The following is a 17,781-nucleotide window of genomic DNA, read 5'->3' on the forward strand; positions in this document are numbered from 1 at the left end:
CACTTTAGAGGTGGGGACTGAATTTTGTTAGTGCAGTGCTGAGGATGGCCACCAAATCTCAGCAGGCAGGAAAAGAATGGTTACTGTTTGAAAAATGCAATTGAGACATCTGGAAGGCAGTTCTGGCTGAGTGAGTGAATTAACCCCTGCCCTTTTGCCCTCCCCACTGGCACCTCTCACGGGCTGTGCAGCAGCGTTAACCCCATGGACAAACATTCTGGCACTTCCCACTGCAGGCTGAAGGATGAGAGCTGAGCAACACCTTGTGTTGGATGATAAAACTCACCATATGCTCTGAGCCTGCTCCCTTCCTCCTTAACACAGCAGACTTTGCCTCTCTTGTGCCACCACTCCCATGTTTTCTCTTTGAGGCATTTCTGTATTTTCATTGCTTTGTGAAACACCAGCTTTCAGAAATCACTTTGTTACACTGTTTTGGATGTATTTTGTTCTTCCTCATTACTTCTTTCTGTCCTTCCTGGCATTATGTGTTATACCAAATGCTGCTTTCCAACAACATTTCCAAATGTGTAAATCATGAAGTTCCTTGAGATATTTTTGCCAGCATGATTGAGAGCTCAGACTGACAGCTGATTATCACCATCCCGCTTCCTCCTTTTGTTGATCCTTCACTATTCAAAAGTCAGATGCTTGTCTCCCACTCTCCTCAACTGGAGAGAGCTCTTTTCTACCAGTGTATGCTTTAAATATCCAGTTGAGTAGGAATGCTGTAATAAAGTGATTATTAAGTTATGCTGTTGTGAATGACTGCAGATTACTCACTGTTGTTGTGTGCCTGCACTGTGCAAACAGAATGTGGATGATTCACAAGGCGCTTCCATCATGTCTGGTTAAACTCACAGGAACGAGATACTTGGAAATGCTTTCTTCCAAACAGAATCCATGCCCAGTTTTGTGAAAAACAATTTCTAAAATAATTTTTAACCACCTGATACCACAATTAAGTGTCCTTTTAAGTTTCAGATTATGAGTATTTAAAGGCAGGGAATCAGCCAGCTACTTCTAGGAAATAATGAGATGAGAACATTAATGTCATAAACCAACAAATACTCTACCAGTATGCAAAGGGTGCTAAAGAAGCAAGGAAAATTTTAATATACACATACAATTGATACTACCCATTCTTTAAAAAAAACTCACAATAATGCTTCAAGGATCAAAGCTTACATAAATTTAAATATTTATGTGGGCATTTGCAGAAGGTTTGGGGGAAATTGTGGTATGAAAAACCTTAGCTTTTGATGGACAACTTACCTCATTAAAGATGCAGATATGGGTAACTGTAATTCAGCACAGAGATGGGTGTTGATCCTGAAGTCCACAGAAAAGCTGCCATTATTTCATTGACTTTGAAAGTGTCAGGCTGCAATCAGCAGAGCCAGGCTTAATGTGCATAACCTGCAGATGACTGACTCCAGCACACATAAACATGACTGTAAAAAGCCAGGTAACTGCTCTAATCATAAACTGAGGAGCATTTTGGATGTCTGGCTTAGCATATTAACAAGACCTAAAGACCCAAATATGAACTAATTAAGGCTCTGTATAAATTATACAAGCTACATTTCTTATCTTATCACTATTTAACAAAAATTGATGTGCTTTTGTGTTTACCAGCTCGTGAGGTAGGGTTTTGTTTCCTAACTCATTATTTAAGCTGCTGGTTCCAGTAGGTCATAGGAGGCTACAAATTACCCTCATTACCTTATTAATTACAGCATTGCTGAATAAGCTGCATTCCATCATAACATAATCACATTTCAGCATTCAGGCTTCAGAACTTCCTCCTGCTTTTGAGGAATGGTGGCCAGAGCCAATGAACACAGAAGGCATTAACGTGGTCCAACCTGTTGTGTGTGTGACAGACACTTGCCCATCATCACAGCAGCCCTGCCCCAGTGACAAACTTGTGCATCTAAAGGGAATCAACGAGGATTTTTACCTTGAATCACACATGAGGATCGTAACAAAATGTGTGTTTGCTGTATTTCATCTGGGGTCTCAGTGCCCTGAGCAGAGAATGATCAACTTCCATCCGACCCTGAAATTGTGCAGGATGTGCTGCTCCAGCTGGATCCCTACAAATCCATGGAGCCTGATGGGATTTATCCAAGAATCCTCAAAGAGCTGCTGATGTCATTGCTAAACTCAGTGATTTTTGAGCAGTCTTGGGAATCCAAGGAGGTCCCAGCTGACTGGAAGGTGGTGAATGTTGTCCGGGTTTTCAAGAAGGGCAACGAGGAGGACCCCAGAAGCTACAGACCTGTCAGTGTCACCTCCTTCCACATCCTTCACATTTGCCACTTGGAGAGTTTTCCCCTGAATGTTTCTCAGCTATAATAATTCATTGCCATTTTTTTCTGCTTTTCATTTGATGGTGAGATGTCCTACATCAGCAATTTTTCTCAGAACAAAAGGAAAACTAAAAGGATACAGCTAAAAACATCTCAAGCATCTCAAATCCTCTCTGACTACTTTGTGGGGGAAAAAATCTCAACAGCTTTATCAGAACTGTAGAAACTGTCTAACCCCACCAGCTGACACTTTTGAATTTCACCCTTTCATAAGCAGGGAGTAAAACATTTATTTAGACCTGATGATGCTGTGACTACTGGCTTGTATTGCAGTGCTGCTTTTATGCCTTAAGCTTTATTCCCAGCTGGCAACAAGATCCTGTGATGGGCTAAAACTCTAAAATTTAAAAAGTCACCATTGCAATCATTATCAGCTTATTCTCATGTTCTAAAAGCTCTGCACCAAAGGCTGTTCAATGGGCAGAGAGCTCAGAGCAGGGCGAGCTCCTCTCTCTCCTGAAATATCATCAGCACTTCCACAGGTAGAGATTAAAAGTACAGCTTTTTGAAGAGATTCCAATTAGTTCCAGGTAAAATACGTGTTGCACTTACACATACACTGCCTATGATTAAATTAGATCTTTCTTGGCTTAACAGAATTTTGACATATTTCTGGAGGCACCATTTTTGCTCGGCCATTCCATGTTACCACAGCTTTCAGAACCCCACAACTTCACTGCAGTGTAACAGAGCAGCTGCAGAATCTGTCACACACAGTGCCAAACACGCGTGGGCAAATTTGCCTCTTTTCTTTTCTGCTTGCTTTTAGTACTCATTACATGAAGTGCAAAGGACTTTTTGCAGATTTGTCACTACTTTTTGCCTTTGCTATCTCATTTTTCTTCCTGGCAGGGAATTCAGTCACTGAATTCCCATTAGGTGTTTTTATTTATTCTGTTGGGTTTTAATCTGCAGTTACTGCTGCTCTCTAAGCTGACCTGTCCCACACCACTTAGATAAAAGAACTTCACAGAATGGGTGTGGAATCAAGCTGAGGTGCAGTTAAAATGCTATTTCTTTAATGTGCAACATTATTAGTAGCTTATATTATATATACCTTTTGATGGCTCTCGGTGTTATCTCTTCAAAGTAGTAACTTTCTTTTTACTGCTCCAGAAGATAAATAATGTTAGAGAAAGTGTGATCACTAACAGCTTTTTCCACAAATGGAACAGTCCTCTGAGCCACGTGAGGGTACTTGCATCACCAAAGTGTAAAACAGCAGCAGCCTGAAATGGATCTCCACCACCACTGAACTGCTGGTCTGGTAATTATTTATCAATAATAATACATAATAACAATATAATTATTATTTCTCAATGATAATGTCCTTGTTCTCTCAAGGACTGTTAAAACACACACCCATTTCTGAGCGTGGCAGGACTCACTTCTCCAGGTCAGTGGCCTGGCCACGGGGTCTGGTGTGAAGGCAGTGGAGAATTAGAATTAGGTTGCACCAAGCCTTATCTGTTTCTTCTTTAGCACTCAGGCCCTTCTCAAGCAGATCAGCGCTCACAGGGCTCTTCAGTCTCCTGTGCTGGTTTGCCCCCTAAGACACAGAGATCAATTATTTCAATGGAACGAAGTTGGGCACTCTGTCCTCATCAGACCTGGCCCCACAGTGAGCTCCCCCCAGCAGGCAGGGACAGAGGCCAGAAGTGCTGATTTTGTTAGCATGGGGCCTGAGATAATATCCTCTGCCTCAGAAGGGTTTCTTGGTTGGCCTCGTTACTTCACTGACACAAATAAACACCTTTCAGCACCTGCTGAATTTACTGGACTAAATTAGTGTTTGCTCACAGGCCACAGGCGAAAAAAACCCCAACACCTTATTTGGATTTTACTTCTTAATCTTAGCTTCATCTCTAATGAATGGGATTAATTAAGGCCATTAAGTACTCATCAAATAACTCAGAGAGAATCAATTGAATGTTTCAATAATTTTACTAGAGCCCAGCACTATTGACTTCTCTGCAACAGTGAGGGAAGGCCAATGTTGAGATGATGACTGGAGGAACTAACAGAGGGAGGAGTGCAGCTCAGATTTACAGAAAGCACCCAAAGGTGAGCAGGAAGTGTGTCCCCAAGGCAGAGCACCACACCCTGCCATGAACCTTAAATTCAGGAAGGATTTCTCAGGCATGTGTGGGAGGAACAGAAACAATTTCCATGCAGGGAGGCACCTGCTGTTTGTTTCTGGACAAAGTCCGCCTGCAATCTCCCAAAGGCAAAAAGCTTCAGGAGGATGATGGGAATCCCTGACTCCCACACTAGAAAGTCAAAAACATTTACCTAAAAAGAAGGAACAAGAATATGGTGTATGTAGGACAGCATTACTACATTATCCTTAATCAGGACAATCACAGAATTTACATTTCAAGCTGGCATTTAGAAGTTTTCTTTTTTTTTTTTTTCATGTTGATCCCATAAGAAAATAAACCTCCACTGCTTCCTCATGTATCAAATAGAGCATTCCAACTGTAATTCAGTTAATTAAAAGTAAAATGGTGCCTTTGACATTCCCTGGGTACATCTTTTCCACATATAAAAAGTTACTTAAGGAGGGTTGTATCAACATGGCTGCTCATATTCATCAGGGTTATATCCAATTAGAATTTTAAGTAAGATTCAGTGCTCTCTCTCTATACTGTTGTGCAGTTCAGTCTGTTCTGGTGACATCATTAACTTGTTTAATGTGCAATACACAATTTTGAAGGCAAGAGTCTGTCGAGTTTCTGTTCTGATAAGACCATTTTGGGAATGAATTAAATAATTTGGAAAACATCAACAATAGCTGTCTGACTGTGTGTCTGTCTTAAAAATTCTATACTGAAATCCAGCCTCTTAAAATAAATATGGACCCATCAGATTTGTTCAATGATTCCCCTTTATTGGCATTTTTGTAAAAATTAAATGGTATCACCATGATTTAATGTTGGGTTTTTTTAAATTATGTAATTTTTGGATTATTTGTTTTTTAAAGCCCTCCTTCATTGGAAAAGGCACCTTTTTTTCCCCCAAATTCAAGTCAAATATAATTGACACCTCAGAGAAAAAAAAGACAGAAACCCATGAAGTGACAGTAAGCTAAAATGGAATGTAATTTCAGCATGACAATTTTATACAGCAAACCCAGGCTTTGAGGTGACGGTACTAAGCAGGAAATAATCATGATAATCAAGTAAAACATTGGTGCATCTACCAGAATCATGTTATGTATATCTTTATTACAGTTTTCAGAATACATGGATTAACAATGGCCAGGCTGTGATTTCATCAAATTCCTATTTTAAACATTACATACAAACACAGAGCTGTTTAAAAAATAGAAATGCATGAGTTTTGTCACCTTTTTTTATCTTTTTTTTTTTTTTTTTTTTGGCATCAGGAGTCCTATGACTTCCAAAAGGGAAATCAAATGGTTCATGACAGCAGACTGAATGACCTGTAATAGGTTATTGTTCACATTCTGTGGCATATGTATCACCTCAAACAGTGCTAAAAGCACTCCAAGAACAAATCCTTCTCCTTTACCACTCTCCCAGTGACATCAGTGGGTGCTTGCAGGACTGCAGAATGCACAGGCTCACACAACTCCCCCCTGGAGCACAAAAACAGCACTATGTGACCTGGAGACACCTGAAGCTGAGGCATTTGGCTGCATCTGCTTTGATTTTTTTCTAAAAATTTTTTATTTACATTTTATGTGCATGCGTGGCCGTGTGTGGAGATACCGCAGAAGAAGAGGTTTCTTACAATACTTATTTAAAAATGAGTAACTTGCAAGTACAGTATGGCACATCAGAGGTGGGCTGGACATTGCTGAGCACTTGTCCTGCCCGACCTTGCAGCACTTGGAAGGCAAACAGCAAAGTAGAACTCAGCCAAGCCTTGGTTTAATGGAAAAGAAGCAATTTACATACATAGGTAAGTTTGCTCCCACAGAACTATTACCAGCTTTAAATATTTACTAGCTAGATCATTCTCAGGGTAGGAAGGACTAAAGTCACCCATCAAAGCAGGATTTGCCTGAGGGATGCAAAAGCTGAACGTTGCAAAGTTTCCTAAACAAAAGCTATAGGAGGATTTCCAGAGCCAAACCTAAAACTCAGCCAGATTCTCAGAGTTTTGGGTGTTGTGGGATGAATTTAAAGTAGGTTACTAATGAATTGTGGCTTGGATAGAAACCATGAAAATACTATGTTTTTTACAGCATTTGTCTGAGGTAGTACATATACCACACACAAAAATGCAAAAATATACAGATATTCATGATTATTTGCATATTACAGAAGGGAACTACGGGAACGCTCTTGTATCTGAATTCTCAAGAAGAACAGATAATTTTAGATCACGTTTCTCATACTGACCAGAGTCAGCTAAAACCAGAACAAACGACAACAGTGCTCCTGGGAATGCTCCCTGGAGCTGTTTGCCAGTGCACTGTGGGGCACTGATCCTGTCTGGGCTCTAGCTCTGGTCCCTGATGTGATTAACACAAACACCACCGGTGTGCTGGGAAAGGCTCCCTGCTGAATCACAGACAAACATACATGACAGACCGTGTTGAACTTGATTTCTCAGTAAACTGCATAAAACTGGAGCAAAAGGAGACCAGTGCCTTTACATTTCTGATCTGTACAGCCAGGAGTTCAGCAACAGATATGTATATTTGTATATGACTGAAACATCTCGTTCCCATGACGTTTGGAGATTTAGTTCAATTCATCGCAAAGGTAAAATTATCTTCCTCTTAAATAAGCTAAGAAATGTAAACAGTGTAACATCATTAAAAAAACTCTCTCAGTACTTGTAACTGGTAAAATGTGAATGCAAACAGATGTGCTGGTATATTGTTAACGTAATGTCTCAGAGGACAGAGAGTGAAACATAATTAGCAAGAAATTTATGTATGAACCCTCCAGTGATTTTCTTTCTGGGATTACTTTGAATACAAATATAATTTAACTGATATATTTCATTTTTTAAAATTAGAAAATAAGGCAAGTGCATTTCTGAAAAAGGTGCTACTCTTCTACACTTCTAGATAAACATGTGACACCTCTGAAAATTAGATCAATAATAAAAACATTAAAAATATCTGCAATTTAATATAGACTGAAAAACTATCAAAAGACAAAGTGACCAGCATCAATTTCAGAAAATATTTTAGACTTCATAAATACGAGCACCCTATATTTACATAAATTATCTTCTAAACTAGTTTTCCTTTGAAAGACACTTTTGTTCTAACAGATATGTCCATTAAATTATATAAATGTTTCAAATATGAAAAAAATAGTAGTAAAATAGAAGCATCAGATGATGTTGTTATTTCGGATTTGCCTTTTTTTCCTAAGATTTGGTTGTTGAAAATCTGCAGCCAGCTTTCACAGAGCTTTCCAAACAAATATAACCCATGGAAATGAAAAAACTTGTGCACTAATAATTACTGCTATCGTATAAAGATTCTGTGGAGAGCTTTTGAGTTTTCACTTATAAAGATTATACCAATACTTGTAAACCCCAGCAAAATGCTAATTTCAAAATCGGAATTCTAAGACACTATTGATTTATAGAGACATTATGAACCTAATCCTTTAAACTGGCTTTGTACATTAAGCACATTTTTATAACTGTAAATTTAATAGTTCCATTTAAAGAAGCAATGCTTCAATACAAGGCTGATGTTGACCTTGCACAAAACAGGATATAATTCTTTTTAGCTCTTACTAATAAACAAGGAGATAGAATCCTGTTGCATGCTTTTTTTCCTTTTTTTTTTTTTTTGTTTGGTTTTTTTTTTTTTTTTTTTTTTTCCTGAAGTACCATACAACTCTTCAGTTTGTTACTAAAACCCCCAAACAGTTTAGGGAGAGTATTTAGCTGACAGCAAGCATTTCACTAGGCTTCAGTGGTATTCCTACGTTTAGAGCTATGGGCAAACCCCCTGTATTCTTTGAAGACAAGTTCTGAAAAAAAAAAAAAAATTCAATACTAGATTGAAAAGGAGCTGTATCTTTTCCTACAATAACTGGATATGTAGTTTGAAATTGTGAGAATTTATCCCAAACTAGTCTGATAGTTTTAAGAGTATCTCACCAGAGAAGCAAAAAATCTACTGTACAAAGATGCTTGGCTCAAGCAGTAGTGCAAAGATCCACTGCCCCAGGAGCAAACCTCCAGAGCAAGCAGTGTGTGCACAGAAACCACGTGACACCTCACCTTCCAAACAGTCTTTACAGAACACTAAAAAAAACCCCAAGTTCCCCATAACACCAGGCAACAAAAGTATTCATAATAATTTCACCAGTCAGTGACAGGCATTAATAATTTGAGAACAAGTGCCAGCTACTACAGAGCATCCTGATTCTTTAAAAAACATCATAGCTCAGCAACTTATGCAGTAGATCCACTGGAATTCCACTTCAAAGCCTCCATCCCATCAAGGTGGACCTTCAGTGAACGGGGTGGTGCAGCCTGGCCTGACCCCAGCCAGGCTGGACATTCCCCTGGGGACAACGGGGACAGTGGCAGAACAAAGTGTCAGCTGCTCAGCTGGCTGCTCCCCTGAGGAACTGCAGTGCAAGGGCCTGGACACAAAGGGGAATGGGAGGAGCTTCCCAAAAACCAGCCTGCTGCAGTCATTGGTCACTGCTAGCCAGTGCTCCAGGTAGAAAATTTGTTGTTAGCTGCTAAACTCTCAGCACTAAAATCCACCAGTGGCGATCCCGCTACATATTTTACCTGAGAAACGGAGGAAAAACTCAGAGGCAGTTCTGAAAAACTTCATGATGTAGCTTGTCTCTAAAAATCTACACACAGGAATTTTAGCATCATCAAAACAGGACAATCATATTTTCCCCCAAATACCTTTATAAAGAATATATAAGTGCACAATTAGAAAAATCCCGCCTTAGATACAGTTAAAAACATATTCTGCCCTTGATATCATTTTGGAAAAATCCTATGCTCTGTTTGATTTTTTTTTTCTTTTTAGCAGTGATAAGTAACTACACATCATCGTATCACCAAAAGTGTAGATATGTGGTATATCCTACTGGCAGCTAAAACAGCTGAATCCACCAGGCTTTACACTGAGATAAGGTTTTCAGCAACCTCACTGGGGCTATGTGTTGCTTTTTTATGGTTACAAAAAAGATTCTGATAATGTAGACCAGCTCATCTCTGAATTTATTAACATACAATTTTATTATTTTTTCCTTTCATGTTCAAATCAGAACTGCAAATGGAATCCACGGCTGTACTCTTCCAACAGAACTGTATTTTCTTACCCATATAAAACAGAACCTAGAAATCCCCAACTCCTTTCATGTGAGTTGCCAGCTTCAACAAAAAGGGGGGCAAAAAAATATAAAGAACGTAAGAAAATAAGATATATACCCTACTGTTTAACACTGTTTACAGATCTTGGTAGTTGGGGTAATAAGATACAGTATGTGGATTTTTTTAGCAACAGCTTTAAAATTACATATTTTTACACCATCTCATTTAATCAATACCAGCATTCCTCTATGATCATTGCCAATTTGGATGATAAACTCTTCCCAAAGCATATCCATTTCATTGTAAATAAAACAATTCATTAATTCTTTGGCATCAGAAGAATCATACAGCTGCAATTGCTCCATTGTGTCGAGAACGAGACCTTTCCAAAGTTACTCGTTTGTTATCTGTAACAAAAAGAGAGGAAAAAACAAATCACCACGAGATTTGAAACACGGATAATGCAATGTCAAGAGGTTTTCAAACAGCCCTGAAAATCATTCCGAATGATATGTAAATAAGTAAGTAGGAGACTGGATCAGAGAAGTTTCACACTGCAGCTGCCAGACTGAGTTCAAGAGTTCTGCAATCAGCAATAAATTACTTTCTTGATCAGAGAAGCTGGGTGATAAAGGCATTGGGAGAATCCTGAAACACAGTCCCCTTGGAAACAGCACACAATAAATAATATTCTGGGTAAAAATCTTTCAAATTTTATAAATAATTTCTGCACAGAATCTCTGGAAAAATACATTTCCAGTTTCCTGGGAATGCTCTGACCAGTGCAGTGGTGAAAACCTGGGAGATGCTCCAAGTCTAAAAGCCCAAACACCGCTCACTATAATTTGGTACAGAGTTAAAAATAGAAAGTTAAATCAGCCACTTCCTAAGCATTTCCTGACTGTGCAATGTGAACAACTTTTAGTATAAAATATTACTTAATAATTACTGCAATGAATAATAAATACGTCTCTATCACAGGAAAACAATCACCAGCCACGCTCCTAAATGCCTTCACAATAAAATTTTAAAGCAGCGAATACACACACACACACAAAGGGGCAGAAGATTAACCCCCACTTAGAGTTCTGCAGGTTTGCATCTTTCTTTTTCACAATGAGTTCCTGCCATGCAAACTTTTTCTTTTTTTTTTTTGTTTTTTTTTTTTGTTTTTTGTTTTTTTTTTGGTGGCTGCTTCCTTTTGACCTTGCCTTATCCTCTTCCCTCACATCCAGTTCAGGTGCTGCTCTGCATCACTTCAGTCCCTACATTGCTGCAGCACCAGGATGTCCCAAAATCCGGCTGGAACTTTTCCACAGGGCTGGAATATCATAAAGAAGTCACTTCAGAAGCAAAACATCTGCCAGGCACACTGCAGGCACTCAGGTTTCCTCGGCTTCTCCCAAAGATTCAGCTCCCTCTGCTTGCCCAGCCCTGGGCAAGTGCCACGCTGAGCTTTGGGCACAGAGCTTGGGACCACAACACGTCTGGGGGTACAAACACAATCTGGAAACTCTTCCTGACTGGGAAAGGGACTGGGCACCGCAATGGGCTGCCCCAGGAGGTTGTGGGGTCTCCATCCTCAGAGATACCCATCCCTGTCCTGGACAAGAGAACCAGCCCGAGCAGAGTGGGTGGCCAAGGTGACCTCCAGAGGTCCCTTCCAACCTCAGTCACTGCACACTCTGCTCTAACCCAGCAAAGCCAGAAACGGGCCAAGCAATTAAATAAGACAAAGAAAGTCATCTCTGTGATCTGTTTCTGGACAAAGAACAGAGGCTGCCCGTGGAGACTGCACGGGCTCTGCAAAATCAGCCTCTCTTTCCCCTGCTCAATGGAAGTGTCTCCAATGCTATGGGGAATTAACGGCTCCTTTAGCAAGATTATTAGTTCTTTTTATAGTTCTGCCTTGCCTCCTTTTCCTAATGAAGCTAGCCATGCATAAAGTATTCAAATTACCCTAAGTCAATCTGTTTTGCATGGGAATAAATCTCTCCACTGGTTGCAGTGTCACTAAGCACTGGCAATTACAGCACAAAAGAAGGGAAGTCATCAACTCAAATGTGCTGCGCTCCTCCAAGACTAAAGAGTCCAGTGATACCCGCTCTCAGTGGGGACAAGTGCCTTCAACACCACACTATTTCCTGATAAAATTTCAAGCCCATCAACTATACAGGTTAAAAACAGATTAAGAAAGTCTAAGAACTGTTGCTTTTTGGTGGGGTTTTTTGTTGTCGTTGTTTGGTTTTTTGTTTTGTTTCTGTTTTTTTTTTTTTTTAATTTATTTTCTCCTTTCAGTTTTTTGCCATCGTAGTAGAGACAAACATTTTCTGCAAGTGACAGTTTAACTTCTCCTGTAATTGCACAACTGTTTGGGAAAACACAAAACCACAAAACAAAATCATAAAACAATATAATTTCCTTCTCCAGGTAATAACAAAGTATTTCCTTAATACATATGTGTTAAATTAGAACAAAAGGCTTCATATTAGAGATGAAACTGGATTGGGCTGATATTTCAAGTTACTTGAGCAAGAATTTTGAAAAATCATTAAATTTATATCACTTTCCACATGCACATTCAGTTATCTCCAACATCTGTATTTACCTTTTTTATGTAACAGACCACATTGAATACAACACAAAGCAAGTCTGGCTTCTAAACATGACTGACTATTCTGGCATAAAATTAACTATAACATCAATAAATGGTAAAACTATTTCCTTGTATTATGGGGGGATGGAGAGGGAAAATAAGAGTAAGCTAAAAGTAGTTAAAATGAAGTAAAAAAATCATTGTCCAAAGGCTCAGGTGTACACTGGAAACATGCAAACACAACTAGAAAACACGGTTCTGTGTGTACCAGCCAGGCCTTCTGGGAAACCCCACCCACAGGGGAGAAAATGTTATTTTTCACTTTAATCTTAGAAGTCCATTTCTTTTACAAGCAGGCACACCCACGCTGCTCCTGTTACAGACATTATAATCTATCTCTGAAGTGAACACATGACCTTAAAAGTGGCCTCTCAATCTGCTGAATGGATCTTTTCTTAGAGCAGTGAAAGGTAGAACAGTGAAGGATTAAAATGGAAAACAAAGCAGATTTTTGTATCACAAATTCATCTCTGTCTTTTAGCCAGCTGGATCAAATGAAAATGAAGAAAATATAAAATTAAATGCTGAGAAATCAAATCAGCAGTTCCTTTTTAGTACACATAACCCTGGAATTGCAATGGTGACCATGCAAACTTTGCACCCCCACTGGAAGCAATAGATGGACTTTGTTATAAAAACAATTCCTTGCTCAAGTCTTGCACTCAGCATAGTACCAAGATGGGAATAAACCCTGCAAAATGTATTTCTCCTTTCCTTAATGCTCCTCCATTAGCTCTGTTATTAAATGAGAAGTCTCAATAGCTGCCACAGATTTATTAACTCAGTGGTTGTTACCAACATAGAGAAAAATAAATGGTACTTTGCAAACTGCAGTACTAAGATTAAGTCACTTTTTCATTTCATTTTCTTCTTATCCACTCTTCCATGTAGTAACTTTATGCTCTCCTAATTATAAACCCTATTTTTTATGAGCAATCAATGCTAATAATAATATAGATGTTGTGCAGTCAAATGGACTGGTCATGACACCGAGATACCTGATAATGGAAAAGACAGAGTCTATAAAACCATACCTCAAAGGTACCTGATTGGAATTCACATTATCCTGTAACAAGAAATAAAGTTCTCTTACATCATTATCTCTCAGTCCTGATATTAAAATTATAAATGTATTACAAACTGCTGCCTTGGGCTTGGTACCTTACTTGGCTCCTTTTTCCCCTCCTGAATAACCTCCCCAAGGTGAAAGAATTGACCTTTCCACAGCTGACAATAATAATAAAAGCTGTTTAGTGCTCAGAGAAAGGAGGTACTGGTTTGACTTGCCTTGAAAATTATCTCAGCAATTAATAATATATTTGAAATCTCATCTTTTTGAAACAGTTTTGACTATGCAAAAGAGACAGAAATGCACTCTTGTAAGGGAGTTTGTATGGCCCGTGCCTTTGGGAATCAATGAAAGCCTTTACATCAAACATTTATTTCTTCATTCATGTAAAATCTTGTTCACTAGGAAATCCTACTGAAACACATCTTGTTTTCATGAGCAACCAGAGGAAAAATACTCATGCAGTCCCAAGCACTGCAGCAAGTGCCATAGAAAACAGGGAGAACAGTCAGAAGAGCAAGACAATTTCCTACAGGTATGGAATGATTACAGAAAAAATGAGTAAATTACCAATTTAAGTAAGTTTTAAATGGATAAACTGTCACAACAGATGGATTCCAAGGATCAAACAGTTCATCTGTAATAATGAGGATGTTGGCATTTACTCTATAGGAAAAGGTGAAAACCTGAGCTTTACAAGTGCCACTTTTTTCTGATCAGGACAACTAAATATTTTCTCTCTAGTATCATTGATTAAAACTGTGACAAGTTAGGTTAAATTCAACTCACTTGAGCCTGGGTAACCTCCAGTTTTCTCCCTGAGCTACCCAAGCACAGGGGAAACCAAAACCAGCTTCTCATGTGCTGTGACAGCACATTGCTAACTCCTTGAAGGAACAACCCTGGACAAAAACCCTACTATTATTATTATTATTATTATTATTATTATTATTATTATTATTATTATTATTTTCCTTTATGGACTGCAGGCACCTTCATCAGCTTTAGCTTCCCAGAAATGAAAGGTAAATCTTTTTGGAAAATGGAATTGATAGAACCTAAGGCAGAAGCAGAACTGGTCCAGAGTAAACCAGCAGGGAAGTCCATCCATACCCAGCACCTCTTCAGCAGCTGAACACTGCCTGTGGTACTGCCTGGCCTGTCCCTCTGACATTATTGGGGATCCCAGCTGAGAAAAAGCCAGGAAAGGAAATTAAGAGCTTCAAAACTGCTGTTGCTGTCTGGAGCAAAACCCTTTTTGAGAGAAAATGGCTCTCCTAACCTCAATTCTGTCCATCTCTGTGAGATCTGATTTCAAATTGATCTTTCAGAATGCATGGCCTATATAGAAAAAAAAAATAGCAATAAGGTAAGAATCAGTTATGGGAGAAATAGAGCCAAAATAGTTCAGAAATAGCTCTTTTCAAAAGATCGTTCTTGCCAAGAGATGAAACAAGCAAATAAAACACTTTTCTAACTGGGTTAAGGGAAACTGTACAGTTAATATGTTTTTTTATTAATTGTTAAGTATTTAATCCACTCTTATTTCAACCTAAACAGGCACCCTACACATGCCTGGCAAAATCTGAACTAGACAGACCCTTTACAACCATCACACCAGGGCATCTGACATTCACTTGGATTTGATATTTGTGTAACCAAAAATGAGAGCAGATCAAGAGGTCCAACATTCCTGTTCTCAGCTTTTTTTTTTGCTAAACAGAGTCTCAAATTCTTGACAATTAAACTTAAATGACAGCTAAAAAGGTTATTTTAGCATCAGTTTCAAAGAAAACATTGAGATTTCAAGCAAACCCTGGAGCTGTAAGGTCAAATTCTATAAATCCTGGTTTATTTTGGTTTAGGTCAAAACTCTCACGTGAAAGCTGAGTGATAACCTGGGTTTCTAAATGTTATGATTGAGAAACAGAAACTTACCCTTAGGCCAAAAAAAGCAGGTTTTTGGTGTTTGCCTTTTTTTTTTTTTTTTTTAAAGCCCCCAAAATCAAGATAGCACAGCTGAACACATTAATTATAAAGGCATCATTTGTTGACCTTACAATAATTTAAAAAATATGTTCCTGGCCTGGTTACTGGGATATTTAAAAATATATTGATCTGTAAGGTGTTAAGGAATAGGAAAAGGTTTTAGAAGAAATAAGGAGGAGGAAAAAGCACAAAGGAGAACTGCAGCACTTAAAAGGACGTCTCTGAAGACCAAATGGTTCCTCCTCAGGTAAAAAGCAGCAACACACATCTCCTGAGTTATCTGCAGGAGTCAGGAGTGTCGTGTTCTGTTCAAAAATAGTGGCTTCAAAGCTGTGAAGTCATTTAGGTAACACACAGCACCTTCACTTTAAGGTTTCCAGACTATTCTGCATGAGCCATTTCTCGTGGAGAAGATATGTGGCTGTTTGGATTCTCTTTAACTTGCTAAATAGATTTGTTAATACCCACAAGCGCTGTACTACAGAAGCAGGTCTAAAATACAGAGAGTTAAAGAATTTAAGCCCTGACACAAAAGAGTTTTACTCAGATTAAAAGGGAACAAAGACGTGTCTAATCTTTGTGCTGCCACTCAGACCCAGCTTGCTGGGCACTGTTAATTGTAGCCTTTGAGTCGTGTGAAAATGCAGAACACCAGTAGAAAACCCATTTGTTTATGTCCTGTGTGCTAGACACAAAAATGCTTTAAAATGGAATATTGTGGGACATTTTAATGCTAAGTGGCATGTGTGATGACATTTACCAGCTCAGTGCAATCCAGCTGTGACCACAGTCATTACAGCATGGCAGCACAATAAAAGTCACACTTCTGCAACCAGAATTGAGGATATTGGCCATCTGTATCATAATTCCAATAAAGAAATAAATACCCTATTTAGAGATGAAGTTTAGTATTTGCAGGATGAAAACGGATTTGTAAACCCTATTTTCAAGTAATCAGTTTAAAGTAAATTTTACAATTGCTTATTCTGGGCCTTAAGATTTCAAAACAACCCAAAAAACAAAGAAAGAATTGGCCCAGTAAGATTAGAATCCTTAAACCTTAAAACGATCTATTCAATATTTTAATTTGACTTTGCTTTCTTTGTTAATAGCACCACTTGGGATGTGCAGTGAAAGCTCTTCCACAAGAGTTGCAGTGGAAAAGCCTTAGCAGGAGACAACACATGCCTGCCTCAGGGGTTACAAGACAAATCAATCTATTTTTCTCCTTTCCTCCAAGGGTAATTGGCCTTTAAAATTACAGAGAAAAATAGGCCTTCATGTCAGTACAATGCAGGCACATATACAGCCATTTCCCATTTCTTTTTCAGTTTGAATTCTCAGCTGAGAAGTAAACTTATAAAGGTGGGAAAATAAAAAGAAGATGAAGAGGAACGATTGCATCAGTTCAAATCCCCTCCAATAACAAGCACCACTGTGACCAGCATTTGAGGCTGGAATTGACTGAAACCTGCTAAGAATTGCTGCCATTTTCCTAGGCAGTAATTTTTTATTCTTGATTGTGACAAAATTTCCTCAAATTTTTGTGACAGTCTGTACCACCGGTGTTCATGGAGATTTATCACAGAATTTAGCTAAACTGAGGAGTTATAATCATTGGTTCATTTCCCACAAAATCTCACAAAGTAATACTGATTTTTACCTCATTCTTATGAAATTGGCTTTTTCAAGGAGCAATCATGGCTATGAATATCCCGACAATCCCTCTGCTGTGCTGTACACATAATCACGTAGAAACTCAGTTTCAGCCTTTGAATACTGTTAAATTGTATACAGTGCATTTAAATTGGCTAATAAATTGTTTCATAGCAGTGAAACTCCGATGACAGTCTTCTCAGTTTTCTGATTGGTATTAAATCTGATTTGCAATACATTAATCATATCATGCTTTTAATAAGAGATTGTCATGTGAAAATATTTCCCAGTGCATAAAGAGGAGCAATCAGCTAAGCTACAACTGATATATAAAAACAAGAACAAAGTCGAAAAAAGTCAAAACAACTTAGTGTTTTAAAAACAGAACTAATATTCCCTCGAAACAGAGTATGGAAACCACTAAAGCTTTCATGTGAACTCGCTCACTGGGAGTGTGTGTACAGGTGTAAAGCAATTATTAGACTTGATATCTGAATGAACTCAGGTTCCCATTAGAGCCTGAATGCTTCAATGACCCTATTATTTTCCTTCCAATGCTCCCAGACCTGATCAACTTAATTATTCTGACTAGTGAAACATTTAGGACATGAACGTACTATTTGTTTTAAGCCAAATGAGACAAATGAAAGTACTTCATAAAACAACTCAAAGAATGGAATAAGACACATGATATGATGTCGAATCCAGCAAGGTCAGGACTAAGTAACAGTAACAAAGAAAAAGAAAGA

General features: G+C 38.5%; 1 protein-coding gene across 1 annotated transcript in view; it reads right to left on the reverse strand.

Moving 5' to 3' along the window:
* Window positions 1–5,452: 5,452 nt before the first annotated feature.
* Window positions 5,453–17,781, reverse strand: part of DIAPH2 (diaphanous related formin 2) — a 184,436-nt gene continuing 172,107 nt past the window's right edge. The window contains exon 28 of the mRNA XM_069015023.1: window positions 5,453–10,069. Within this exon, the coding sequence (XP_068871124.1) occupies window positions 10,005–10,069 (65 nt within the window). The 3' untranslated portion in view covers window positions 5,453–10,004. The remainder of the gene's footprint in view (window positions 10,070–17,781) is intronic.

This window comes from Aphelocoma coerulescens, chromosome 4A (assembly GCF_041296385.1).
Source record: "Aphelocoma coerulescens isolate FSJ_1873_10779 chromosome 4A, UR_Acoe_1.0, whole genome shotgun sequence".
Lineage (NCBI taxonomy): Eukaryota > Metazoa > Chordata > Aves > Passeriformes > Corvidae > Aphelocoma > Aphelocoma coerulescens.